At 36.5% G+C, this 21,483-nt stretch overlaps 2 protein-coding genes across 2 annotated transcripts; one reads left to right on the top strand and one right to left on the bottom strand.

Moving 5' to 3' along the window:
• Positions 1 to 2,442: 2,442 nt before the first annotated feature.
• On the bottom strand, positions 2,443 to 9,489 carry glb1 (galactosidase, beta 1). Its single transcript, XM_059552853.1, has 16 exons — positions 9,167 to 9,489; positions 8,213 to 8,382; positions 7,710 to 7,860; positions 7,334 to 7,394; positions 7,130 to 7,224; positions 6,580 to 6,760; positions 6,350 to 6,408; positions 6,032 to 6,153; positions 5,888 to 5,928; positions 5,695 to 5,807; positions 5,519 to 5,593; positions 5,282 to 5,371; positions 5,040 to 5,153; positions 4,437 to 4,568; positions 3,442 to 3,696; positions 2,443 to 3,314 (listed from the first exon to the last, which is right to left on the bottom strand). Exons 1-16 carry the CDS (start codon positions 9,221 to 9,223, stop codon positions 3,045 to 3,047), a joined length of 1,986 nt encoding a protein of 661 aa, XP_059408836.1. The 5' UTR covers positions 9,224 to 9,489; the 3' UTR covers positions 2,443 to 3,044.
• A 433-nt stretch (positions 9,490 to 9,922) lies between these two features.
• LOC132142743 (coiled-coil domain-containing protein 86-like) lies at positions 9,923 to 14,658 on the top strand. Its single transcript, XM_059552852.1, has 4 exons — positions 9,923 to 10,546; positions 13,041 to 13,170; positions 14,036 to 14,110; positions 14,224 to 14,658. The coding sequence occupies exons 1-4, from the start codon at positions 10,008 to 10,010 to the stop codon at positions 14,359 to 14,361; spliced, it is 882 nt and encodes a 293-aa protein (XP_059408835.1). The 5' UTR covers positions 9,923 to 10,007; the 3' UTR covers positions 14,362 to 14,658.
• Positions 14,659 to 21,483: the final 6,825 nt, after the last annotated feature.

Raw genomic sequence — 21,483 nt, 5'->3', positions numbered from 1 at the left:
AAATACAATCAAAATAAATTTCCAATCCAATAAACAAAAAGATTCTGTTTTTTCACACTTTTTTGTTATGTATATAATTCCATATATAATTCCACATGTGTTAATTCATAGTTTTGATGCCTTCAGTGTGAATCTACAATTTTCATAGTCATGAAAATAAAGAAAACCCTTTGAATGAGAAGGTGTGTCCAAACTTTTGGTCTGTACTGATATATATATATATATATATATATATATATATATATATATATATATATATATATATATATATATATATCGTATATATAATAAAAAAAATTATGCAATAAATAGTACACAAGACTCTTCATGTAAATTAACGTTATTATTATTATTATTCAGTTAAACTAAATAATACAGTAATTTTCGCAGCGTTAAAATGCTCAGCGCAGCATTTCTTTCAAATATAAAATTCAGATATATTTAACTGACACATTAGACTAATGTTCACTATTTCGTACATTAAAGTTGTTTGACGTTGGCTAGCATGAGAGCTAACAATCGTTTTTTAAGCGACATACTCGAGGATTTCGCGAATAAAAAACTAAGTATTTAAACTTGGAATGTTCTGTACTTTATATAGCAATGAAACACCTCATTTAAGTTTTTGTTTAAAGCAATAAAAGCGGTTTGCCATTGACACTTACCATATTGATCACATCCTTCGTGCTGACGACGATTCCATTTCCGGTTACGATTACGAATGCGCGTGCACATCACAACATCAATCCACACGGACACGAGCAGCGTGTGCACGACAAGATGCACGTTTTAGTGTTATTGGTTGTAGATTTTTACACGTTCTGACCAAAACGGAAGGACACAGAAAGATAAGGAACTAAAACGTTTTATTCTCTACACTGTCTTTGCCTCTTAAGAGTGGCTTAAAGTTGGGTCTCAGTCCATTTCCATTCAACATTTTATTATTTGGGGGGGGAACCCAGAAAATAAGATTCTTATTATTATTTCATATATTCAACGAACATTATTATTATAAAATATTATAAACAAAGCAGCAGCATAATGTTTGAAAAGAATTGGTGGGTATTTAACAACATTGTAACGGTATCAGGTGATTGACAGCAGTGTCATCCTATCAGCAAGTAGTACCTTGCATTTAAGTGTGATTGGCTGTTACCTGGTATGCGTCACGTCCGATTTCCCCGTTTGTTTTGCTAGCGTCGACGGTGGTTGTAGGTAAGCGAGCTGTGTTTTAATGGGTGATCCTTTCTGGAGTTTTCCTATGTATAACTTTTTTTAAATCATTGTTATCAATTAGTGCAGCTTTGGTGCGGTGCCCTCCGTGCTGCTTAGTGGGTCTGATGACTGTTCACCTCACAGGTAATGTTTATTGTTAAGAGCTCGTGATATGGTGCTGAAACGGCTGTATGGGTTTAACATTCTTTCGGATATCAAATAGGCGTGATTCCATTGTGTAATCGGTGGGCATGACTGACCAATCCGTGTCTATTAAGCGTGCTATCTAGCGTGATCTCCTGATGGTAAGTGTTTATACGTTACTATGACTGGGAGTTTGTGTCTTTGTTTTATTTGAAACCTCTTTTTGTTTATTTTCTGTTAACTAACTTCAATTTTTTTGGAAGTATAGTTTGTTTGGTTAACTTTGATTTTTATTTCATCTTTTTGTAAAGTCATTTAAACTGCATATAATATTTAATCAAGCCATTTAATTGCTTGGTTCATGTGACCAACCATCTATAAGTACAATTCTATTTGTGTGTGTGAACCTCTGAGCTAAAATTGTCTTGTATTATTTAGGTGACCAACTAATTGACTTTCCTGCGCTTGAATGGGTTTTTTATTTATTTATTTGTCATTTACATTTATTGTTGTGAGGATTTGCTTTATTGATGTCCATCTGGTCATTTTTTTTATGAACCTTGTTATAGTTTCTTATCTTTATTTTGCAGGCGCTGGGGTCACACGTGTGGATTGCTCTTCCTCCTCCTGTTGGTGGTCCTTTATCGTGTGCAGTGTACACTGAGTGTGTGATTTAAGTGACACGGGGTGTGCGTGTGGAAGTGTGCTTTGTAAAATCAAACTCCACGTTGCTTCCTGCCGTTGGGAGCCTCCGGCATGCCGGTGTTTAGTTTGTTTTTGCATGGTTTTTCTCATTGTTTAGTTTAAAGTGGGTTTCAGTGTCCAACATTTTAAAGTATTTTTCTATTAATAAACACTTGTATTTTTGTATTACTCCCGTCTCTTGCCTAATTCTATGAGGGAACCGAACCTGTGTGCTGTGCTCATTGAGTATTTTCCCTGGGGCTAATCCCTAGGGTGGCGTAGTCGGACTTTATTTATTAGGGAATAAAAACTTGCTCTTGTGTTTCAAAAATTACACCACCCCGCCACACCATCATTAGCTTTGCATGCATTTTTTTTTTTTAATTATATGCATAAGAAAAGGTGAACGTGCAAAATTATTGTAAACCACCCTGCTTTAGACCCCTGAAATAAAACGCATGTGAAATCAAATCATATATCTCTGATAAAGACGGTCTAAAATAATGCAGTTTATTTTACACACAACCATATTTTTTTTCAGCTTTAACAGTACAATTAATTGCCATACAGTATAGACAGAAAAACATTCAACATTATATCATAGTGACATATCACAAAGCATGTGGTGCAAAAAGTCACTAATTTGCAAAAAAGAAAAAAAAAAACGATAGGCACTTGTCTAAACCCCATAGCATGCCTGTCAAAATAAAAACTAAGATTTCTAGTATTTAAAATAATTAAAAGTGCAAATAATAGGACTTCAAATTGGCAGTATAAAATCAATATTAACATCATCTTAAAAGGCATCTAATGTGTTAAAATTAAGATCACAGCTCATTTTCTGAGCAGCACGAATACCTGAGAATTACTGTACATGTGCGAGATTACTGTACATTCACAGTGATCGCATATTCCATACAGTACTGTCATATCCTTTACAACTTCCTATTTCATCCTTCAAATTCCTTCAAATCAGTGAAATACGTGTTGCTGCGAATGTTTTAATCTAAGATCGTTCTGCTCCAGAGGGTCTTGTCTGTTGAACTTCTCTTGAAGTGTTCGGTTGTCTTCACAGTGCTGTTTATGACAGGAGTATCAGTGAACTCCACCGTGCAGGAACCTGAGGAACAAGGTGATGCCTCTAACTCCAGAACAGTAATGTTGTTTTGGACGGAGGTGCTGAGCAGGTGGGCTGGGACAAAGAGGGTCACCTGTGGCCCACGGGATGGCCAGTAGCGGCCCACGTTAAAACCGTTAATCCACACTTGACCCTGAAATAAAAAGTATGTTATGATCCCTTTATAACTCCCCCAGTGCTAATCTATAGGGGATTCTGATCTCTTTAAATTTATCAATGGATTTAAAAAAAAAAACAGTAGCAGCAGTTAAGACTTCTACCTTCCTCCAGTTGGGAAACTGGATGTATGTGTCCTGAGGGAGGTCAGGAATGCCGTCAGGGATGATGAAGCTGCCAGCGTAGAAGGTTGGAGGTGAAAGAGAAGGAGAAGAGGAGGTGGTGAAGCTGCTGGAGGTGGAGATGAATCCGTTTGATGCCGACAACAGCCCCTTGCGCACGGCTTCATCTATACTCAGAGAGTACACCGTCCAGTTACTCAGAACATCAGCACCCAGAGTCAGATTAAACACCAGACCCTGAGGAACAGAGAGAGGAAATGAAAAAAAGAAAGAGATATATGGAAAAGGGAAGCAAAGGATTATACTTTACAATAAGGTTCATTAGTTAACTACTTTAGTTAACATGAACTTAGCAAGAACAATCCTTTTACAGCATTTATTAATCTTAGTTGATGTTAATTTCAACATTTACTAATGCATTATTCAAATCAATAGTTGTGCTTTTTAACATTAGTTAATGCACTGTGAATTAGCATAAACTAACAATGAATAACTGTATTGTCAATAACTAACATTAACAACAAAAAAAGATGAATAACTACAGTAATAAATGTAGTTTGTTCATGCAAATATATTAACTAACATAAATGGAATCTTATTCTAAAGTGTTAATATATATTACATTTAGTTTTAATTTATTTCAGTTTAGTTTTATTTATTTCCAGTTTAATTTTAGTGCCTTAGTTTTCAATTTGTATTTATTTCAGTTTCTAATTTTTAGTTATTCCAAATTTTTTTTATCTTATTTTTATTTTTTATTTTAGCTTAGTTACAATGAACAAAAATGTTTGAGAAGTCTGTAGATAGTAGTTTGTTTTAGTTGATGATAATAACCCTGTGGACATAGCTTGAAAGCTGTAAGAAGAAGTACAGTCTAATTTTTTCAGTGGGATTCATGACCTTGTAGAATGTTGTGAGAACGGGCTGGGAAACTGAGAATTAGAAAAACAGGAAGTGAATAGGAACATTTTGGTTGCCTTGAAGTCATTAATTTCTTTGCCGTAGTTGATTCTGCCCATATTTTCCACTAGGATGTCCACACGGCTGCCAGCTTTCCCCGTTATATTAAGGGTGAGTGCCTTGTTCCTCTCCAAAATACCAGCAGCAATCTGAAAAAGTAAAAAAGATTTATTAAGCACAGGATGAAATTAAACAATTGCACTCCTTTTCAAAATTTGGGGTCAGTAAGATTTAAGAAGAAATGTAAGAAATGTTTTTGAAAGAACTGCTTTTCTATTGGAATGAAATTAAAATGTAATTTATTAACGCACAGCTGAATTTGCAGCATCATTACTCCAGGCTTTAGTGTAACATAAACCTTCAGAAATCATTCAAGAAACATTTCTTATTATTATTATCAGTGTCGAACACACTTGTGATGCTCCATCTTCCTTCCCCAAACTTCTGAACGGTAGTGTATAACAATGTTGTGTTATGCAAAAACTTAATTAGATATAAATTTGTGCACAACCTTTATCTTATGTTAAAATCTTACAGAGCTGTTTCACCATCGCAGCTATTATGATTGAGTAACTCATAGTTCTGTAAAACAGTCAACAGAGTAAAACAGTGTTGCTTACACCATCAATGGATATATATGCTCGATCATGGACCCCATTTAGCGGGGACGACAGCGGGGTGGGCTTCAAACAGTTGACCGGTAACACAGTCTGATACAGCATAAAGCCAAAGGCCTGACGAGGTAATGAGACATTCATTTTCAGTGCACAAATAAGACAAAGCAATAAGCACAGAGGAACCATGTAAATAACTTAACATTACTGAACATAACTTCACATTAACTGATGAGATGCGGGCATACCTGATTCATTTCAGTAAATGTTGGTGGGTAAAGAGCTTTTACAGGGCCAGAGAAAGATAATATATCTAAAGACTCTGACACGGCCTTGAGCTACAACGTTAAAGAGATCATTCAAACTTGAGTTAGTAAGAAAAACTGAGGTGTTATACATAATAATGTAAATATAAATCATAAATATAATATATAATATAAATCATGTTATAACAGTAGACAAGCAGAGATGCAAAAAACATTTACCATCTTCATTTTCACTTGTCCGTAGGCAAATTTAGGTGTTGATGGAGGAATCAGTCCTTCTGGGATCTCTTTGTACTGTATTAAAACAAAAACAATCAGATCAATTTGCATCATTAGTAGCCGTTGCATTTCTCTATCAAAAATCACAATTCTTTTGAGAAATAAGCTAATTTTACCATTTTGATAACTTCTCTTATGGCGAAATACTTTTTTGTGAGGTCTCCAGCTTCCGTGAGTGGAGCGTCATAGTCATAGCTGGTTGGTTGAGAACCATAAGGAGAGTTGGCGCCTATAATGCGATAAAAACATGAATCGAGACACATTCTAACTTATTTTTGGCTTGCTGAGGTACAAGTCTCCAAAACCTACCATTCCAATAGCCAAAGTTAGTTCCACCGATGAACATATATCTTGAAAACATAACAAAAAAATTAAGTCATCTACAAAAATCAATTAACTTCTTTCAAAATTCAAATATCTCAGTTCAGTTGTTATTATAGGCGACCAACTCACAAGTTCACATTGGCTCCAATTTCCAGAATTTCATTGAGGCTCTTGACCACAGCAGCTGTAGGAATGACAGCATGTTTGCTGCCCCAGTGATCCAGCCAGCCTGTGTAGAACTCAGAGTTCACCTGCAACAAAACAAAAAAAAACCTTCTCTTCCATTTCCCAGAGCACATTAGAAATGTTTATGCATGAGTGAATTCACATTTTATCACTTAAAAGCATTTGCTTAATGAATACATGTAAATGTAGTTGAAAGCAGCTTTGCCCTCCAGTGTCCAGTGTTTATAATCAGCCACTGATAGGAAGGTTTCTGGATCTTACCAAAGGCCCTTGTGGCTCTGCATGTCTCTGTGCTTTAAAAGCAGCAGTCACATTTGAACCTGCACAAAAATACAACATTACATTTATTTATAATTTTTTCATGAAATACCAGAATTTCAGAGTTGAAAGCCTGTAATGTCAGAAGTTCAGTAATTAGCATTTTTTGAAACACTTTAAGGAACGTGAAGGTAATATAGAAGTGATAATGGTGATAAATATGATATGCAGACCTGGGCCGAAGTCAACAGTGGCATAGATGCCCTGGAGGGACCCACACTTGAGATAACCCACACCTGCTCCATCTGTGGTGAACAGCACCACCTCTTTTCCCAGCTGAGAGCGGAAAAGCTCCCTGAGATGCCGCATGTAATTATAATCACAGGCAAAGTAACTCCCGTATTCATTCTCTACCTGCGTATGGGGGAAAAAAAATTATTTATTTGCCCAGGAAAAGGGTGAAAATATATAAATAAACATGTGTTATTTATCTACACATTGTTTCTTTATATATTGTAAGTCTTCTTTATGATTATACACACAGGTCACACGCACACACACACCCTTGGAAAGCCGACAATTGAATATTATATAATAAGGTGGAAAATAAATGGACAGTTGTGAATGTACTAGTTCAACAGGAAATATCACTGCTCAGTCCAATGGGTTTAACACTAAACATGGTGTGAAACAACATATATTCAAATGTGTAATCAAATATGTGACACACACACACACATATATAAATAGATGTTACTTTCATCAGTGTGATTTTAGTCTTACTTGCACCGTAATGATGGGTCCTCCGTTTTGGTATAGGTTACGGTTTACGATGGGCAACAACTGCCCCATCCACTTATCCACTGCTGCAAGGTAATCTAGAACAATATAAAGAGCTCAGAATTAATTACTGTATTTTATTAACCATACATTTTACTCATTCCACTGCATATTTTCCAATCTGAGGTTAAGCAATAACTGTATAACCTGGATCAGATGATCGCAGCACAATATTTTTCTTTTTCAACAGCCAGGAAGGTAGACCCCCCTGAAACAAGAAATATTGACCAAATTGTGGATTGGAAAAGATTAACAATGCATTTTTTATTTTCATCATGCACAACTGCTCATTTGTTGAAATATTGGAATATAGAACACTGTTTAAACTTTAAAATAACATTTCAAACATTAGTCTTTACATGCGACTTCTAATGATTCTAAAAGCATCTGTTCAGTTAAGCATTTCTATTGAATTATACCTTAAATATCACTGTAATTGATTGACTTTATATAGGACATGCATTTGCAGGCAAAATGCATTTGTCTCTGCCTACAATTTAACAGTCTCTCAGTCTTTTCTCACCATATCCCACTCTGCACAGATGTAGGGGCCTGGTCTCATGATGACCAGCAGGCCGATGTCTTTGCACAGTTGAAGGAAGTGCTCTAGATCCCGATCTCCGCTGAAGTCGTACTGTCCCGGCACCGCCTCATGGAAGTTCCAGGGCACATATCTGAGGGTCAATTTGGCCATTTGGAAAATCAAAGTTGGACCGAAATCACAGGTTTATGCTTTTGATAAAACGTTAGAAGTAAAAAAATATATATATATTCAGGGTTCAGGCCAAAGAATATCCACTGATAACTACACATTACAAAATAATTTCAGAATTGATTGCACCTGCAGGATGCAATTTAAAATTGTATAGCTCAGAAAAAAACAATATTACTCCAAGTATTTCCATGAATTTTATTTTATTAATATCCATGACTTTTCCAGGCTTGGAAATCAAAGATTTTCCATGACTGTGGCGAACCCTAAATATTGCATATGACTGACACTGAATCACAGTCAGTTCCTCTTACGTCTGGATGGCATTCAAACCAGCCATGTACATCTTGAGTAGCCTGTCCTTCCAGTAGACTCTGGGAATCCTGCTGTAGTGGATGCTGCCGGAGATGTAGCGAAACGGCTCTCCATCTTTAAGGAAGCAGTTTTGACGGTAATCGATGGTGAAACTTGGTGTTGTGGCATACTAAAAAAGGAAGAAGACACAGTGTGCTTTAAAAACATGCAAATTTGAGACCAAAAGGAACAGAACACCCAACTAAAAAATGACCAATCGATATCAAGTACAGTATTCCAGAGAGTGGTTCTCATATGTCTTATCATAATTGACAAAAATATCACAATGGCAATATATATATATTTTGGTCAACAGAGCAGCTTTTTAGAGATCCTGCAAAATATTTATGTTTATATCGAAAGAAAAAAAGCAAATTATGACAACTGTCTTTCTTTTAGCGAACAATCCCTTTAAATATCACATCAGTCTAGTGTGATTCCTGACACATTTAGGTAAAAATGTCAGTAATCTTTCATGCATTGAACATTGAGTAGGCCTAAATGACACGTGACACGTAAATGACAAATGACAATCACGTACATCTCTACGTGATTGTCATGATCCTGTAAAGGGTTTATGTTTGATGACTGACTTCCTCACATGACATGTCACAAGACGCAAGTCATGGCAGTCTAGACGCGCTTGTCAGCTTCAAATATCAGCGTTTCTTACAGAACATCACATCGAAAATGTGACCGAATCTCCATCTATGAGCAATTTCTGAATTACACAACATGGAAAAGTATGATACTTTTTAGCAAAAGGTGCATGTGAAATTACTATTTCATAAAAACAAGTAAGTTAATTAATGGAGAAAACATCTGCACACTAGCCAGTGCATCAATTAGTAACCGGACCTTTACGTTTGGTTTAAAGGACACTATTTAAACAACCAGAGAAAGTCAATACTTGCCGTGAGCAGTGGTAGGATCAGGAGGAGAAGCGACATCAGTCCGACACCGAGCGCCATAGTGTCTGACTGAATCAACAAACAGCGGGGCGGAAGTCAAACGGAATTGTTTTGGTTGCTACTAGCGATGTACGACTCGCCAATGAATCGTTTTCTGGGAGTCGGATCTTTTTAATGAACTAGCTGAACCGGTTCACAAAGCCGCTCTGAACGAGTCAACACCTCAACTCTGGAGAACCGTCTCTTTTAGAAGAATTTAATCTTATGTAACTTTTTTATCTAGTGAAGAGTACATTAAGTAAATTAAATTTAATGTTGCAACAAATTGAATTAAACACAGATTAATACCCTTATTAATAGAAAACCGTAATAATTATTTAAAGTGAATATGCCAACAACTTTACTGGACCAAGGTAACAAAAAATAAATAGTTGATTTTGAGTTTAACCGATTCGAGAAGTAATAAATCATATAATAAAAATAAAAATGTAACTCGTGAGAAAATTTGTAGTCATAAATTAATTTTAGTATTGCGACAAACTAAACTAGACACATCAGATTAAAAGCACGTTGTGTGCCACTGACAGCAACTGGACACAAAAGAATGAGTGAACCGGATCTTTTCGATTCTGATTCGTGAACCGACTTACAGAAATGAGTCGGAGTTCCCATCACTGCTACGCGTCTCCCAACCACTAGGGGGCGATCGTTTTTGGGTGATTTTTCTTCTGCTCTCGGCGAAACACAGGAGGAATACACGTGTGTTTCCCTGTCTATGGTGTTTCCGCACACGAAGATTTTATTACTGTTTAAATAATCTGGTAATGTATTTATCGACACAACGATGATAATGTCTGCGTCCATAAGCAAGAAAACAGATGGAAGTGATGATGTCGCGAAGGCAGAAGCTCTCGATAACGAAGAGGATTCTCCCATTGTGAGCCGCACACGGAGCGGTCGCAGACTGCGGACCCCCGCGGCCAAAACTCCCGTCCGCCGGACCAGAAAGTCTGTTGTCCGAGAAGATACGGCAGAAAGCACCGAGTCTCGTCAGGAATCACCACCAGATGACTGTACACCAGATACCAAAGGCGGTCAGTGCAGCTCGGCGACAGAACCAATGTGTCCTGATATGTCAACATCAACACCAGCAGATGTCAGTCAAGAGTCAGTACTGGACACTGCAGGGTTGATGGGGTCAGATCAGACCAGTGAGAAGGAAAATGTGGTTAATAACACAGAGACAGAATCCACTGGTCCCACTGACCCCGAGAAAAGGGCCAAAAAAAGGACTCACTCAGAATCCATTGAGAAGAAAAGTAAGATGGTACCTCTTGGGAAACCTAAGTCTGGAAGAATATGGAAAAACAGAAATAAGCAAAGGTGATTAACACTATAAAGTTTCTTATTACTGCCCTAATAACACATGACCTATTTCATTTAGGAGTTTTTTCATCTATGTTATGTTTGTTTTCACATTCTTGCACTTCTATTAATTGGGGATATGCCGGCATCAAATTTTCCTGTTGCAATTAATTGCTCATGCTTTTTTCACGGTATACGGTATTATCACCGTATTGAAATTTAGTTTAAAAAAGTGATCATAATCCAGTATAACAGGTTAAATAACTTTTTTCTCAAAACAAAAATAACTGAACATTTAAATACAATAAAGCGATACAGAAAAAATATATAAAGTTACGTTTTACACAGATTAAAGTGCAAAAGAACTGTAAAGACCCATAGGTATCGCTTTACAGTAAGACCTCATTAGTTAACCATCAACATCAACAATGAGCAATAGCTACATTTGCTACAGAAGTTATTAATCTATGTTAAAAAAATACAAGTCTTAGTTCATATTAGCTCATTAAATAATAGTCGAAACTTTACATTTTAACAACGTGTTATTAAATATTGGAATAACTGAGATTATTGAATTTTTCATTGGCGGTTTATGTTAACTAATGAATCAACTAATGTTAACTAATGAAGCCCTAATATAAAGTTTGAATTAACAATGAAGAATCAAAAAACTTTCAAACAATATCTAGGACATGTTGTAGTCCAGATTAAAATGAAAAAAGGTTTGAAAATAAATAGCCTATCAAGTCTTCTAAATATGAAAGTATTTGGCGCTGTGATTTTCATGCGCATTTCATCAGCGCTCGTGTAATTAGAAGTATACACAAATCCGCCGCGAACTCTATGGGTGCCCCATCTTGCCTGCCGCCATTACTGCGTGCCTGCGAAGTGTGACGGTGTGACACTTGTCGGTGCCCTCTAACGACATTTCAATGAAAGCGGATCCTGCTCATTAAAGAAAATGTCTGGTGAAAGGGAACATTGGGTAGATGGTGTCAGGCAGTGGCCAAAACTTACTGATAAAGGTAATTTGACAACATAATGTAATAATGTAAAAATATGTAATGTAATTAAGAAGTGTATTAATTTATGACAACAATAAAACCGAACGCTGTCATTACAAGCTGTGTTGCTAATATGTTCACAAGCTTCACAAGTCTCAAATAACTATAAGGCCATCCTTAAAAAATATTCTTGTTTGCCAATAACCCGACCGACCCAATTAATAATTTTTTCCCCTTTAGTCCAACCGACTTGCCGACTGTAATTGCGTTACACGGATTTTTTTTTTACTCTTTAAACAACTAATACAAATGCAAAAAACGCTTTTCTCACGCTCTCACACCACACATCCATTTTCTCACGCACAGAAAAATCGCACAGAAAAATCGTGAAGCAAAGAGGACACGGAGACCGACAGACCAGACAGAGCAGGTTACTTATGATAGGGAAAAAAACTCAGCTCTCATATTCTGTCAATTTTATTTTGAAATTCAAACCACAAATACTCCTCCGCTTGACCAGGAACTCTGTGTAATCCGTATGGCCGTAAACATGGGCAGTCAATGTGCAACAAAGGCTCGTGAATTTCACAAACGGTTTTATTCCAGGCCTGTAGTTTTGTGCTGTTGTTAAAACAGCCAACCACACAACACGCTCTTCCCGGCATCACTGGACAGCATACGTACTAAAAAATAAAAATAACTTTTCGTACAGCTTGAGCTAACATCTGCTACAGCTGCCTACGGGACCAACACGCTACTTCTGCTACTTCCTTAGCAGCAAAGGCACGCAGTAATGGTGGCGCTGCTTTACTTCCATGTTTCGCCGGATTTGTCTACATCTCCAGCACGTGCGTTCAGATCAGGGTTGCCAGGTTTTCACAACAAATGCCGCCCACTTGCTTCTCAAAACTAATCCAAAACTAGCCCAATCGCTTTTCCACGAGGTTCCCCGATAAAAATTGCGTCCCGGGTTAAAATACATTTCCCCCCAATTTTTATCGGGGAACCTCCTGGAAACACGATTGGGCTAGTTTTGAGAAGCAAGTGGGCAGGATTTGTTTTGAAAACCTGGCAACCCTGATCTGAACACACGTGCTGGAGATGTACTTCTAATCACAGGATTGCCTTTACTGATGAGATGCGCATGAAAATCGCATTCGATTTTTTGCACAGCCCAAATCAGAGAGCACACACTTGTCTTTCAAGCAGCATACAGCTGTGATGTGCATGATGGGAAAAGTATTCTTAAAATGCATTCCAAAATCGGATTAATTTGTAATATATGATTATGCACGGTATCTAGAAGTGCCGACGATAACAATATTGTTTATAATCATACAGGCACATGTCTACTATTAATCGATAATAATGTGAGAATTAATTTTGTCTTTTAGTCGTTTGGCTCATTTTTGTAGTACAAACAGCTCTATTTGTCTGTTTACTATTACATTAGTGTTTCTTCTGTTCGTTATCTATCTGAAGTGTTCAGCACTAACTTTGTTTTGTAGGTTCTCCGCTCTGTTGAGAGACAAACCTCTGCGTTCTTCATGGGAAAAGAAGATGGAGGCCAAGAGAGAGAAGCAGCTGGTGAAGCAGTACCAACAACAGCTGAAAGATGAGCAGACCAGAGAGAAAGAGGCCAGTTTATGCCTCAAAACTGCATGTTTTTGTCTTTTATTTTTATTGCATTGTGTCCAACACCCATACAACTTAAATAGTTAAAGGGATAGTTCACCCAAAGATCAAAATGATGTCATTAATAACTCACCCATATGTCGTTCCAAACCAGTGAGACCTTCGTTCATCTTCGGGACACAGTTTAAGATATTTTAGATTTAGTCCGAGAGCTCTCAGTCCCTGACTGACTGAAGGTTTTGCTATTTTTGGACCAAAATGTATTTTTGATGCTTCAAAAAAGTCTAACTGACCCTCTGATGTCACATGGACTACTTTGATGATGTTTTTCTTACCTTTCTGGCCATGGACAGTATACCGTACACACAGCTTCAGTGGAGGGACTGAGAGCTCTCGGACTAAATCTAAAATATCTTAAACTCTGTTCCGAAGATAAACGGAGGTCTTACGGGTTTGGAACGACATGAGGGTGAGTTATTAATTACATAATTATCATTTTTGGGTGAACTAACGCTTTAAAACAGAACAGACATGTATTTTAGTCTGGGATTAGGTTTAAGCCTTTCCTGTGAAACCGGAGAATAATTTTATATATAGTTTAGAATATTGTCTAAGTTGTTTTGTTTTGGAGAAAAAGTAATCTTAGTAACACTACATTTCAAAGGTTTGGAGTTGGGTCCAACTGTCCTATGCTCACAAGCCTGTCTTTATTTCTCTTTGGATTAATTTAATGCTTCCTTGCTAAATAAGTGTTAATTTCTGAGAAACTTTGTGACAGTGACATTGTGATCTGTGGAGAATGTCATAAAAGCTGAAATTAGAGTGAACAGTGTTCATATGTGCTTTTTCTGCTAATCTGTATTTGCAGGAGAAAAAGAGGAGGAGAGCAGAAAACCTGAGAAGACGAGCAGAAAATGAGAGAAAAGCGGAGATTGTGCAAGTGGTAAATGCAGAAAGACATTTTACACCAAAACTTCAGTTGTTACTAAGACTTTTTATTTGTCGAGTTCTTTGTTTGTCTTTTTAAATGTCTCATTGCTGCTTTGCCTCTTTCAGATTAAGAATACAGCAAAGATCAAGAGAATGAAGAAGAAACAGCTGAGGAAGATTGAGAAAAGAGACACGCTCTTAGCGGTGCAGAAAACACCACCCAGTGTCAAGAAGGGAGCAGGGAAAACAAACAACAGCCTGTAGAGAGTTTCAGTGCAGTGATGCGAGAGAATCTCATCAGACTTTAACACTGTTGTTGATACACGTGTGTAGTGTCTGTTGAATGAACTGGCATGTGAACCTCACAATGGAAAATACTAGGGACATGTAATCATTTTGGTTCTCTAAGTTGACATCTTGGGTTGTGAATCTGCTTTAAGTCTGTGGATTTGATGTAATATTTGTACAGCAAATTCAAAAGCAAATATGTTTTGAATTCATGGAAAAAACCTATCACCATTTTTTTAATGTTATTGTCACATTAAAAACTATTTAAATAAATATGAATTTGTTTTCAGTCAATTTCTTCCTGGTTCATGCACGTGAAATTATTATCTTTTTGTTATTGTTTTATTGTATGATATAAAGAAGTTTCATTTTCATTACGACCTTGGGACTTTCCACTCTTTTCTTCATGGTTAGATATGGTTTGTTCTTTATCTACACTTTTGGTATCTTGGGTACTTTTCACATGGTGAGGTGGAGTGATTGGTACTTTTCAGTCCCAAACTATTATATATATATATATATATATATATATATATATATATATATATATATATATACTATAATTGCAGTAATAGAAGGCAAAAGTATAATGTTCAGAAGTGGTGATTTAAAGTTGTACTCGTGAAATAAAGAAACAAAAAAGAGAAATATAAAACATTATGACTTGTCAGTTTTTTTTTACCATTTCTGTCAGATGTCCCTCTGCTGAAGGTTTTCATAGTTTGATCTCCAGTTACCTGAGGTGAACTAGACAAAAGGAATCAAGCTATGAGGTGATTATAGGGGGTGGAGTCTGTCACTATAAAAAATTAAAAGGGTACTTTCCAAATACTGCCTTTAAAAGCAAAAGGCACAAGAAACAGAAGAGCAGAAATATATCCTGTGTCAGAGAGCATGGCTACTACTGTTCATGCAGCATTGGTAAGATTATTTTAAATCCAGTTTAAAGGAGCCAATCATTTCACATAGTATACATTTAACAATATTTACAATATTTTACGTAAGACTTAACATGAAAGTGTTGTAATTGTCACTTGTGTCCAGCCTTATGTGTTTGTTTTATTGTGATAAATTGCTCCATTCACAAATGTCTGTCTTCTCTTTCAGGCTCGATACCTTCAGCTTGAAGCTGAACTCAGGCAATGTGTCAAAAGAGACCCCAAAGACATTGTGCCTGTCCACTTCAAGCCACTGGAAAAAGCCACCCACACTGTTCTCCGGGTTCAAGAGCCAATTTCGGCAGGTCCTAAACACTTTCCTGTGAATGTCTTCAATGGCTCTAATGGCATGACGATTCCTGTGACTGTGAGGAGCACCGATACCATCGGGAAACTGCAGCAGAAGGTCTTGAAGCTGAGACCAGAACTTGGAGCAAGCCTGAATCTGATCTACAATGGCAAACCGGTTCAGCTGTGCCAGACACTGTCCGAGCTTCAGGTGAAGCCAGGAGCCATGTTCATCACCTACCAGAAGTGCCAAGGAGGTTAACAAGGACGTAGATCTAGATCTACATCTATGTATTTTGTCATTACTCTCATGGTAAATCATACTGTATCATAATGTTCCTTAAATACAAACATATTCTTGTTACATCATATATTACTGATAGCTAGTTTGATGATTCATGTTGCCTGTCAGGATACACCTAACTCTATTTAATCATCAGTAATGTAACAAGCTGTGAAGGGTTAAATGAAAGGGTATTTTCAGGAATTAATCACAACAAAACCATTTCGCTTTCTGTTTTAATCGGAACACTTCAAGACATAATCTTCAACATTTGTAAACAACAAAACGGAAGTAGCAGAAAATAACAGAACCATAGCTAGAAGAGGAAACTGTCTAGCGTATCTTATTTTGTAAAACAGGCAACATTTTGTCATATGCAACCTCATAACATGTACAAATGGACTTTTTGAAAGAAATGTCCTAAATGAATATGTTAATAGAAGCGTTAAACGTTAAGCTTATAATGTGATTTTTAAAATGTTTTTAAAAAGACTGTAATTGTGATTTGCACTACATGTAAATTTGATTCCCATTAGACTGAAAATAAATATAATAATCTGAAACCTCTAGTAATACATTTTATTTTGCATTCTTTTCTAATTCAATATGATTTAAATGTTGTTAAAATGGATAGTTATAAGAACCAACACTTGAGAATCTGCATTGAAACATATAATAATAATGTTGTTCTCCAGCATGATCTGGGATATGAAGATCATGAGCTTCAAAGCAAGATCATCTGACCGTCTGTATACAAAGAATCACATGATCAATGTCACAAAGAAATGAAGCATAATTTTAAATATTTCTTACATTTACACCATTTCTTTGTTTACATTTAAATAGGCAATAGGGGTTATTTTAACACTCACTAGATTTTATTAATTGCTTAGACACTTAAAGTGGTACTTGAGGCCCACTCAGTGAAACTCATATATCTAATCATTAGACCAAGTCTGCAAAACTATACACATGATGTGCTTTCAACCATGTTTGCTATTATAAAACAAACTTATTGCAAAACATAGTACTCTACACTACACACATCATTCGAAACTAACAGCATTAAATGCCACTCATTTACTGATGACCTACGTCCAGTGATCATGTGTGAAAACACTTACACATCATTTGTTCACTTAGAAATCAAAACTCAGTATTTTGAGAAAAAAATATTGTTTACCCCCTTACATTTCTGTTTACCTTGTATATATGATTTTATACTGTGTGTATATATGTACGTACATACACTGAATATGCATAAAAGCCAAGTCATAAAGTCAACTTTAATTCTAAAGCACTTTATACAATACAGATGCTATAAAACAGCTCTAACAAGTCAATAGTGTCATTTTACAGCTCAAGTCAGTTCAGCATTAATCAGTTCAGTTGCATAATTGTGTAAAATTCATCAGTTGTACATACATACTGTATATATAGTGTATATGTGCATATGCCTGTATGTGCGAGTGCTATGACAAACTCAACTGCACTCTGAACAAGCAAAAGACACACAAGAGTAGTTTTTTTTATATTTTTCACACCTGTGTCTAGTTAATTAGCTAATTATTTTATATTTGTGTATATGGTTACAAGACAACAGAAGTGTTTGCTTTTGCAAGATATGTGTGACATAATATCAAGAAAACTAAGTTCTTCTATCATATATAGTTTTTATTAGTTGACTTATCCTTAATCATGTTTCCATCACCACATATTGCACATAAATCAACTATCACTGCTTAAAATGAAAATGAAATAAAACAAAAGTTGTTTTGGACCGCAGATAAAGTACGGTGATTCCCATATGTGAATGCTTAGTGGTGTTGTGGTGGTTCAGTATTCATGTGCAGTTCTTGTAAATCTCATGTTTAAAGAAAATCAGCCTGGCAGGGCTGGGCATGCATTTTACTAGTGCAACAACACACAGAAAGTCAGGTACATTCCCAAAATGTCACTATAAATGGGAGGTCTTTGTACAGGATGAAATCATGTTTCGATTGTGGATGCTTGGCAGCTCAAGGCAGCATGACTACAGAAGTTTATCCAGCACTGGTAAGATGATTCAAAATACATTTTAATGAGAATAGAACGTTTTTAAAATTTTCAGGGCATGGACCCCGATTCAAAACGTGTCAAAGAGAGAAATATATTAAGCCTACTGGCCTTCAATACGAATAGAAACTAACTAAAGTGCAGATAAAATGTGTAAGCAAGGGCTCCGCCATAAAAATAACAGCAATTCACAATAATAATAATAATAATGCTGCGTGTGAGAAAGTGATATCTAAAGGGAACGATCAAAGCGATTCAAATATGCGTACGTCGTGTTTGTTCGTTCGATTGACTTGAAGCGTCGCTGCGCAAAAACAAACAAACAAAAACAAAGTGCGCCACAATGCTTCAAGTCAAACGAACGGACAAACACGTGAAAGCGATTCGAAAGCATAAGAGCCGTCTGCTCTGCTCTTTATAGCTCTCGTAAATGTTACACAACGATCAACCTAAACAGTGCAAATAGCCAAAACCTGGATATTTTAGGCAATACTAAAATCCTCGCTGGGACGTGTCCCGTATGAACGACGCATATGGTCACCCTAATGCACAGTGAGACATTCACGATTTTGTACAAAGCATTACTTCTACAAAAAAATTGGAATGAAATAAAACATATATATTGATTCGAATATTTTTCTAGTAATCTATTATTTATAGTTGTCTGCAATGCATAATGAATCTCTTGCTTACATTGTGTCGCTTTTGGCTAATAATGAGAGAGGATTCGCGAGAGCGAGCATAAGTCAACACTGAATAAAAACTCAGTGTGGTGAGCGGATTCTGCCTTATAAACACCTCTGATTGGCCATTGCGTTCAAGAGATCAACAAACAAGTCTGTGATTGGCTATATATCGCTGCAAAAACACACTGTAAGCAGGAACATTTCACCTTCTTCAAAACTCAGAAAAACGCATTTGCTAAATCTGTTTCGCCTATAATATCATTGCGGTATCAACTGAGGGTGTTTTTAACGGATGTTTTAATTATTCAAAGAAAAATTACTTTTGAAAAAATATTAATTTGGTGGACTCCTGGTTGAAGACCCTTGGAATAGTGTATGGCCTTATGAAAATACTGTGATTGTCACTTGTGCTGATTTATAATGTGACATTTTCTGAATATCCTCTCTTTCAGGCTCCAATCCTTTTTCAGCCTGAAGCATGTGGACCCAAGCAGTGTGTCACAGGAGATCCCAAACATCCCAAAGGTGACCCTGTTCCTCTCCCTGAACCGTTGGGAAACAACACCCATGTCGTTCTCCAGGTTCAAAAGCCAATCTCACCAGCGACTAAAAGTTTTCCAGTGAATGTCTTCAATGGCTCTAATGGCACAAAGATTTCTGTGACTGTGAGGAGCATCGATACCATCGCAAAACTGCAGAAGAAGGTGCAGAAGCTCAGACCAGAACTTATAGGATGTGGAAATCTGGTCTACAATGGTAAACCAGTTCAGCTGAACAAGAAGCTCTCTGAGCTCCAGGTGAAGCCAGAAGCCACATTCATCATCTACCAGAAGTGCCATGGAGGTTAAAAAAGACTTTTCTTGTTATCTTTCTTATCTAAAGTATGTTTACATTTGTCATTATCATTTATAATAATTCACAATCTGGGACAGAAATGCGCCTTGATTATATGTTACAATGTACCATCTTACATTAGGCTACCGTTCGCTAATATGATGTATCATATTATTATATATATATATCATGAAAGTTTTGGAAACATTGTACTGTATTTTGATGCCTAAATTCTTTTTTTTCTCTCTCTCTTTTTTTTGTGTATGTCATTTATAAATTTCTGTTTTTTATTTGTTTATTTGTAATTTCATAGTTTAAAGTTTACTATTCAAATGTGGAAATCATCAATAAAAAACAACGACTGTACAAGCCCAGCTCATGTATAAGTGAAAAAAAGCAAATAAACTGAAAGCAATCGTGTGTTTTGGGACATGTTAATGTATGAGCAGATATTGCACTTGATTGCAATAAATACTGTATCAACAAATAAACATAATAAAATAAATAAAAAAGTAGAACTTTTTTCTTGTGATCTGTAACTGAACTGGAAGGGTTTGTGAAGCTAGAATACATGGAGGTTGTAGCCTATATTGACAACAAACCACTTTTGCTTTCTGGAGAAAGGGATAACATGACCTCCAGTCTAATACAATTATCCATGAACAGCACAACAAAATGGCTAATCTAACAATTATCGTCAGCCTTCATAGTATCACCTGTATAAGTTTGATCCTTAATCATTGTGCACCAAACAGGCTATAAATAAATCGACATGCTGTAAAGCACAATGATACAAAGTGCTGTGATTTCAAGGAATCTTTAATTCACAGGCCTGTATCTCATAACATTTCAGTCATGTGAACGTGATTAGTTTGGTGGCAGTGCTGAGCTCTCGTTTCTAGTAAATCATGTGTTTGTTGAGAATCTGGAGGGCTGGGTGTGTTTATTAGTGCCACAATAGAAGAAAGTTAGACAGGTGAATTCCTAATCAAAGTTTCTCTTTCACATGATCATTTTATGGTGCATTTTTAGGTAGCAGTATCAGAGTATAATTTCTTGGTTGTAGATAGCAGGAAACATATCGTGGCAACTCCAGTGATATGAATTGTTTATGTGCCAGATACAGGTGCTTCTCAATAAATTAGAACGTCGAGGAAAAGTTAATTTATTTCAGTAAATCAACTCAAATTGTGAAACTTGTGTATTAAATAAATTTAATGCACACAGACTGAAGTAGTTTAAATCTTTGGTTCTTTTAATTGTGATGATTTTGGCTCACATTTAACAGAAACCAACCAATTAATTATGTCAACAAATTAGAATATGATGACATGCAAATCAGTTAATCAACTCAAAACACATGCAAAGGTTTCCTGAGCCTTCAAAATGGTCTCTGACAATCATTCACACCCTTCACAAGGAGCGTAAGGCACAAAAATGCATTGCCAAAAAGCTGGCTGTTCACAGAGTGCTGTATCCAAGCATGTTAAAAGAAAGTTGAGTGGAACGAAAAAGTGTGGAAGAAAAAGATGCACAACCAACCGAGAGAACCGCAGCCTTTTGAGGATTGTCAAGCAAACTGGATTCAAGAATTTTACAGAAATTCATAAGGAATGGACTGAGGCTGGAGTCAAGGCATCAAGAGCCACCACACACAGATTTGTAAAGGAATTTGGCTACAGTTGTTGTATTCGTCTTGTTAAGCCACTCCTGAACCACAGACAACATCAGAGGCGTCTTACCTGGGCTAAGGAGAAGAAGAACTGGACTGTTTCCATTGGTCCAAAGTCCTCTTATCAGATGAGATCAAGTTTTCTATTTCATTTGGAAACCAAGGTCTTAGAGTCTAGAGGAAGGGTGGAGAAGCTCATAGCCCAAGTTGCTTGAAGTCCAGTGTTAAGTTTCCACAGTCTGTGATGATTTGGGGTGCAATATCATCTGCTGGTGTTGGTCCATTGTGTTTTTTTTTTAATACAAAATCACTGAACCCGTATACCAAGAAATTTTGGAGCCC

Source organism: Carassius carassius, chromosome 6, assembly GCF_963082965.1.
Source record: "Carassius carassius chromosome 6, fCarCar2.1, whole genome shotgun sequence".
NCBI classification, from domain to species: domain Eukaryota; kingdom Metazoa; phylum Chordata; class Actinopteri; order Cypriniformes; family Cyprinidae; genus Carassius; species Carassius carassius.
This window is presented reverse-complemented; position numbering and strand designations above follow the sequence as displayed.